Source organism: Ceratosolen solmsi, unplaced genomic scaffold, assembly GCF_000503995.2.
Source record: "Ceratosolen solmsi marchali unplaced genomic scaffold, CerSol_1.0 scaffold10, whole genome shotgun sequence".
Classification (NCBI taxonomy): domain Eukaryota; kingdom Metazoa; phylum Arthropoda; class Insecta; order Hymenoptera; family Agaonidae; genus Ceratosolen; species Ceratosolen solmsi.
Window position 1 is genome coordinate 4,912,047 of NW_011948412.1, and position 7,500 is coordinate 4,919,546.

Below are 7,500 nucleotides of genomic sequence, written 5' to 3' on the forward strand. Positions count from 1 at the left end.
AGCGAGAGAGAGATATATATAGAGAGAGAGAGAGAGAGAGAGAGAGAGAGAGAGAGAGAGAGAGAGTCGGACGGAGCACAAGCTGAAAGAAAGTAGTTGGAGGAGGAGATAAATTACAGAGGAGACAAATGCCACCGTGATTGCCCGCTAATTTATTACAGAGATTGGAATTAAGCCGACAAAAAGCTAAAAAAGTCGCCAGGCATCCCGGGAACAATGTAGACCGTGTGTTTCGAAGTAAAAGAGAACCAGTGGTGAGAGGTTGCGAGGAGGGGGAGGGGGAAAAAAGCTGCTCCGATCGAGAGGGATTAAGCGCGAGAAGAAGCGGCGCGGGTTAAGAAGAACGGGGAATCGTTTGAGGGTGGGCGAAATTTCCGGCCACAGAGGTGGGACAGGAGAGAGAGAGAGAGAGAGAGAGAGAGAGAGAGAGAGCGCGGAAGCTCCCACTCGCGTTCCCACGAGCCCAAGTCCGCGAAAGCTCGTGGAAGTTCGGCTGCGCGGCAGGGAGCTAAGGAGGAGAGGCTCGGCTGCCGGCCGGTTAATTGAGGAGGGCCGGCGCTGCGAGGGGAGGTAATGAGGGGCGACGGGGCACAGGGAACGGGCTGATCAGCTGATCGCGGGAGCCGCGAGAGCGGTAGAGTAGCACGTGTCGCGCCTGCGGGAAGGAGCGTTCTCACGTTTATGTGCCGGGCGTTTCGAGAAGAGGCGGAGACAGGGAGAGACGAAGAGAGAGAGAGAGAGAGAGAGAGAGAGAGAGAGAGAGAGAACGAGAACGAGTAAGTGAGAGTGAGAGTGAGTGAGTGAGTGAGTGTGAGAGAGATAGACCGAGGGCGCAAGACGGCTGCATCGAAACTCGTCGGAGAAGAAGCAAAAGATATAAGAGATGAACGAGACGAAGGAGACGAAGCCCTCGGGACACAAACCCATTTCACCGTTATTACTGCTATACTCGCAGAGGTTACCCGTCAAGAAGCGTCGCCGCCTCCCTTCGATTCCGCGAATCCCTCTTTGTACTCCGTGAAGTGTGTACTATGTACTTTGTACTTGGAACGAACGGACGGAAGCTCCCGTGCAACCTTCGCCCATTCCTCGTCTTATTTCCTTTTTGGAAAAAGTAATGGGAGGGAGGTGGCGCTCGGAAGGGGAGAGAGAGGGAGTGAGAAATTGCCGGAGTTGAAGAGTTGAGGAGGGAAAAGGAAATTAAAGAAACGAGCTCTCTAAGGTGAGAGAGAGAGATAGGGACAGGGGAGCACACGAGCGAGTGTATAATGTTATTTAGCAGCCAAGCGGTAAGAGAACGGCAGCAGTGAGAGCTGAGACTTGTCATTTGGCGGCCCTCGGAAGAATAAAGGCCGAGGGGTAGAGCGGGCACAGGGCGAAAGGTTCCTCGCGCCGAAAACGAGAGTCCGAGGCATAAGAAAAAGAAGAGGAAGGTTGTCTCTCTCCGCCATTTCCCCCCTCTCGCTCGCTCGCATGCACACGCACACGCGCGCACGCACGTCGAGGCGGCGCTCTTCGGGTTTTATAGCTCGCGGTAAAACGCTAAAAATACTCTGCTCCTCTTTCTCGTACACACAGGGACAGTAGCTGCCACGGTGATGGGGCACCAGACGCTCGACTGACTCTCGTGCTGCCGCGCCATTCGGTAATTATGCTAAACGCTACCGCTGTGGCCGCCGCAGCCACTGCCGGGGCCGTTGCTGTTGCTCCCAATCCATTCATGGATATCCAAACAAGTGCCAGTGCATCAATCAGCGGTGACCGCTCGAATCACGTTTGCGAGATAGAGCTCAAGAAACGTCGGATTCAACGCGTAAACAAGCCTAAGTACGTGAGAGATTTGTGAGGGCGGAGGGTGAGAGGGGGGGGGGTCAGAGACCGTGGCAGGGACAATAGGGCGGGAAGGACGAGGGGGCGGTGGAAAGGTCAGCGGCTGTTCGCTCACGCGAATATAAAGCGAGTAAACCGAGTTAATCGAGTGAGTCATTTAGGCGAAAAAACGTACTGCTTACTTTGTCGCGCTTCTTTTTTTCCGAGGTAGGAGCAAAGAGAGCAAAAGGCCCAGCGCCGCCGCCGCCGCCGCCGCTACTGCTGCTGCTGTGGCTGCTCTCCACCGCGCAAATGTCAAGCAATTAAGGACCCTGGAGGAGGTGGAGAAGGGGAGGAAAGTCCCTTGCCAAGCTCGCAGGGGGGAAAACGGCTTTAACATCACATTTATAATAAGCGAAAGGGAAGAGTCAGACGCATGTTGCGTGCGTACACTTTATGCCCGACGTTTTTCCACGACTTTAATACGTACACACATGCTGATATACTTAGATTATCAACGTGCGCACGTGTAAGCATGCAGATAAACACAAACGCGCCCATATACTTATATACACGCATACGTGAAAACATATGCATGTACGTATATACATTTAGTAATATATATATATATATATATCCGTATATATGTATGCGTGAGCGTGTATTTGATGCGAGTTCGTATGTAAGGTTACATAAACACTCGGACGCGAGTCGTTGTAAGAAATTTTAACGGACTCTAAATGCCGTAGCGTAAATTCGTTATTGGTTTATTTTGCATTTCGTGTCGGTGCGAGGTTGAGGTGGGTTGGTTATTCCTTAGAGCTGGTAGTCGTAAAAGTGAAAAATGGAATATGAGGTAAAGGGCCGAAGCGTCGAGTGTCGATGCTAGTAGCCGCTTCCAGGCTATCTGAGTAGTAGTTGGTAGAAAGGGCCGATTTTTCGGTTACGCTTATATATAAAAATACGATGAGTAGTGCACCGAGGGCTGGCTAGGTAGAGACCGAGGGAGAAGGAGAGAGGGAGGGGGGAGAGAGAGAGAGAGAGAGAGAGAGAGAGAGTGCGCGTGTGCGTGTGACAAGGGTCAGCGGGGGAAGGGAGCATGGAAGGTGAAGGGAGACAGGCAGGGTAGACAAAAGCACCGGCCATCTGGCGCAAACAGGAGACACGAGTGAGGCCGCCGCTAGTCTCGCAGAGTCTTTGTCTAGCTGCGCTCCGGGGTGCGCCCGCGCAAAACTCACCGGCCAGGTAAAGTCGAAGGGGAACCTGATGGGGTTGGCGAAACTCGCACCCGCCTGAGTGAAGTTGAGGACGTTGTCGCCGAGGACCGGTGTCACCACGTCCCCGTAAGTGCACGGCGTCGTTGTATCTATGTTGACCTGGTACTGCTTCAAACAGACGCGGAAGCGCGTCCGGCAGACGCCGGAGCACTCACCGCCGCTCCCACTTCCCGAACAGCACTTCCCAAGGCTATCCTTGCCGTTCTCATTGGCGAAGGACTTGAGCCGAAGCTCGAACACCCCCGAGGCCTGCACCACCTGGAAAAAGGGGTTATCGTCGATTAGACGCCGCTGTTGACGGCAGGCGCTCGTGGGCCGCTTCAGCCCTGGGATGCCGAGGCCAAACAGCCAAACAGCCCCGGATAACTTACCGAACGAGGCGGGGGCACGAGTACGAGCGCAGCCGTGCAGACGAGCATCGCGGTCCACATGTTGGCGCTCGTTCGCTCGGCCTCTCCTCAATGACGCTCCTCCGACGACGTATAAGCAATCGAGAGCAGTAACAGTAACAGCAATAGAGCACAATAATGGTACTAACAGCGGTAATGGTACTAGCCGTAGTAGTAGTAGTAGTAGTAGTAGTAGTAGTAGTAGTAGTAGTAGTAGTAGTAGTAGTAGTAGTAGTAGTAGTAGTAGTAGTAGTAGTAGTAGTAGTAGTAGTAGTAGTAGTAGTAGTAGTAGTAGTAGTAGTAGTAGTTGTAGTATTATCAGCAGCAACAGCAGCAGCAGCAGCAGCAGCAGCAGCAGCAACAGCAGCAGCGGCAGCAGCAACAACAATAACAACAACAACTACAACTACACAACTACCAATTCCTAGGTTCGAAGCTGCGCGGCATGTCACTGGCACTCGATCTAAGTGTGGCAACCGCCTCCTCCTCCTCCTCCTCCTCCTCCACCTCCTCCTCCACCTTCTCCACCTCCTCCTCCACCTCTTTACAGCTCTCCTCCACCTCCTCCTCCACCACCTCCTTCAACACCACCTCCTCTTCCTCCTCCTCTTCGGCCTCCTCCTCCTCCTCCTCCTCTTTCACGAGGAAAAAGTGTGATGAGCACTGCACACGCGGACACACGCGCATCCGTCTCCGGGTACGAGGCTCTCAACGACGAGGAGCGGGCGACCGGGTGTCGCGGGCCCGGCGCATCCCGATGGCTCGCTCGCGGCACTATTAAGGCTGAGCGCGAGGACACACGGGTCACCACGACACAGGGACGAGCAACGTGATGCAGCTTCGGGCTTTAGGCGCTTTAACCGCTACTGATCGTCTCTACGTCCTGGACTAACTGCCGACTGCCGACTGCCGACTGACGACTGACGACCGACGACCGACGACCGACGACCGACGACCGACGACTAGCGATTGTCGAGTGACGACTGCCGACTAGCGACTGGCGACTGGCAACTGGCGACTGGCGACTAGCGACTGGTGACTGGCAGAGGCTCTTGCTCCTCGCTTCTTCGGCGCCTCCGCTGACTGCAGTGGCGCGCACACGCGGCTCCCTCCGGGTATGGGTAAAACGGCCCGTCGTAGCTCTGTACACCTGGCGCCGCTCTGCGGCCGTACCGGGCAACGGCTCCTCCCTCCGCTCGCACGCTCCACCAACTACGTGTGCGTGCGTGCGTGCGTCGGTGCGTCGGTGCGTCCGTGCGCGTTTGTGCCTGGCTGCCTGGCTGCCTGGCTACGTACGGAGCTGCGCGAGAACGTCGTGCGTACGCGCGGCTCAAAGTGCAACCCTCGACTGGAGGCGGCCGGCCCGCAGTCACCCCTACTTATAATCGCGCAAGGGAGAGGGTAGCTGGAGAGTAGCCCGGACGGGGGGACCGACACCGGCCACCGGCAATGGCAGCTGCGGCTGCCGGCTGCACGCGCACCGCCCCCACCACACCGAGGCCTGGGCCACGCGTCCCGGTCGCTCCTCCAGGAGGAGGCCCGCGTGCCGGAGGTGCCCCTGTGAACGACCTACCGGCCAGCCTGCGTCTGCCTACTGCCGCGAGCACGGCGCCCCACGACGAGCAGTCTACCTCGTAAACCCGAGGCCCGCGTGCCCGCGCAACCCGACCCTTTTAATTAGCGACCCATCCCGCCCGGCCGAGAACCGCCCTTACTTATTATCGCGCCTCCGTGTCGCCCGGCCCGCGGCTCCGACGGCCTTCTCCTCAATCACCACCCCCTTTCAGCCCTAATAACCCTATCTTAATAATAGACTGTGAGCTCTCTCTTTCTCTCTCTCTCTCTCTCTCTCTCTCTCTCTCCCTCTCTCTCTCTCTCCCTCTCTCTCTCTCAAAGCTCGCACTCTCTCGCTTATGCTAATAACGACGTCTAAACAAACGATACAACGTCGTCAACTGCGAGTGGCGACAGACCCTCCCATATCATCTCATCTCATCCCATCCCATCCGATCCGATCCCATCCCATTCCATTCCATCCCATTCCATCCCATTCCATCCCATCCCATCCCATCTCATCCTAACCCATCTACGATCCGCACTTAATCCACACTCGTCAATTTTCTTACTACGGCTCTTACTACGGCCCCGTACGACCAAGGAGCACAATATGTGACGATGATTAGGACGACGACGACAACTACGACGAGGACGAGGACGACAACGACGATGACAACGACGACAACGACGACGAGGACGACGATGACCAAGATGACGACCACGATGATCACGACCACTTGGCAATCAGTGCGGCCATTCTTCTTCAGCTCTTCCGGCTTTTTATTCTCGCCACAAATATTTACTTTGCTGATAGTGTGACGGCTCGTCGACCAAATGCGCGTCCAAATTCCAAAAATTCACCAGCATGTGTTTACAATCGGCTATAAAATTGCCTCTCGCCTCTCTCCGACAATTATTTCCCCTTAAAGCTGATTAAGCCATTACTTAGAACAGTACCGCGACTTTCTTCCTTTGGCCCGTCTTTAATTTTCGAAAAAATATGTCTTATCAGTTTATTATTGGAAAACTATCGTGAAACTCTGACGTAATGCGCGCGTGCGTGTGCGTGTGCGTATGTATTTAACTGGGCGCACTGCCTGCTTGAGCTACCTACTGCCAATGGAAAATAAAAATAAAAAATAAAATTAAATGCAAATTTATTTTCTCTCCTTGACGTAAACGTATAGTTTTGCGTATGTTAAACAAGACGTATAATGCCTGGGACAATATCAAGTGATTGCCCATATTTTTAGAATCCATGTTATAAAATCACTCGGTTATTTATAAGCTCTTGAAGAAAAATCAGCCACTCTCTTAAATGCGCGTATTTTTCGCAAATTCATTGCTTTATGCTCCGATTCGAATTACCCCCACCCCTCAATCGCCAACCCTGTTTCGTCCCACCCAATACGACGACCAAGTAAATGCACGCGTCCTTTCAGTCATTATTTCGAATGAGAATTATCGAAAATTATTGACGACAATACTGAAATTCAAATGGTTCATGGAATGTTAAATTAATAACTCACGCTATTCGCCGAATATAAGGCAGATAGGGTAGACTATAATTTTGGCATTCCATTTAACGAAAACCAAGCTAGAAGGGATAATAAGTAGCGACAGTTGTCTTTTAACGGCCGGCCTCGACGTTAACGACGAAACCAATAAAGTATCGATTTTCATGAAAGATTGATGAGCCAACTTACTATTAAAAAAATAAAAAATTAAAAAAAAAAAAAAAAAAAAAAAGAAATAGAAATAGAAATAGAAATAGAAATAGAAATAGAAATACAAATGCCGAAGAATACTAAGAATGAGCATTTAAATGGTTGGAGACAATATTTTGAAAACTTAGGCTCACAGAAGTAGTCGCAAGTTAGTCGCAGAAATAATTCCATTGCAAAGAATAAAGTTTTAATCGGTAATTTGCCCAACAACCCCCCCTCCCCCCATCCACCTCCTGGCTGGGATTCAACCCCATTCAACCTGCTGGCTTCGATAACGACGATTAACGATGAAATTATTTTTAATTTTCAAAGCTATTTGTCAGAAGCGAGGATTGCCGATTATAATCGAGGCAATAATTAAGCTTTCGCCATTATTATCCTGTATGTACCATTGGCAAACTCGACCCTCCCCTTCATTAGAAAAATAAGAAAAAAAGCGTTTGGTTGCTGCAGCTGCACACTTAGTAGTGGCATTTCCAATAAAAATTGAGAGACGTTGCGAGCAACGACATTAAAATAAACATTGATCGATTGGTGCGCTTACATGTGTGCATCTTTATTAGACAGAGGAGATAAAAGATTGTATACATAACAAAAGATTTTACTGCATAAAATGCTAAATCGAAATAAATGGTTATTGTTAAGATTGATACATCACCAAGTGAGCGTTGCCATGGAGAGTCGGCTTTATTTTTTGTTTAAAACTTATTTAGTAAAGAAAGGAACGAAGCGGTTAAAGAA

The 7,500-nt window shown here is 51.5% G+C and overlaps 1 protein-coding gene across 1 annotated transcript in view; it reads right to left on the reverse strand.

Annotated features, from left to right (window-relative positions):
* The window catches only part of Delta (neurogenic locus protein delta), a 19,313-nt gene extending 15,723 nt beyond the window's left edge, over nt 1-3,590 (reverse strand). The window contains exons 1-2 of the mRNA XM_011506803.1: nt 3,458-3,590; nt 3,048-3,344 (exon numbers count right to left, since the gene is read on the reverse strand). Coding sequence (XP_011505105.1) covers nt 3,048-3,344; nt 3,458-3,517 — 357 coding nt within the window. The 5' untranslated portion in view covers nt 3,518-3,590. The remainder of the gene's footprint in view (nt 1-3,047; nt 3,345-3,457) is intronic.
* Nucleotides 3,591-7,500: the final 3,910 nt, after the last annotated feature.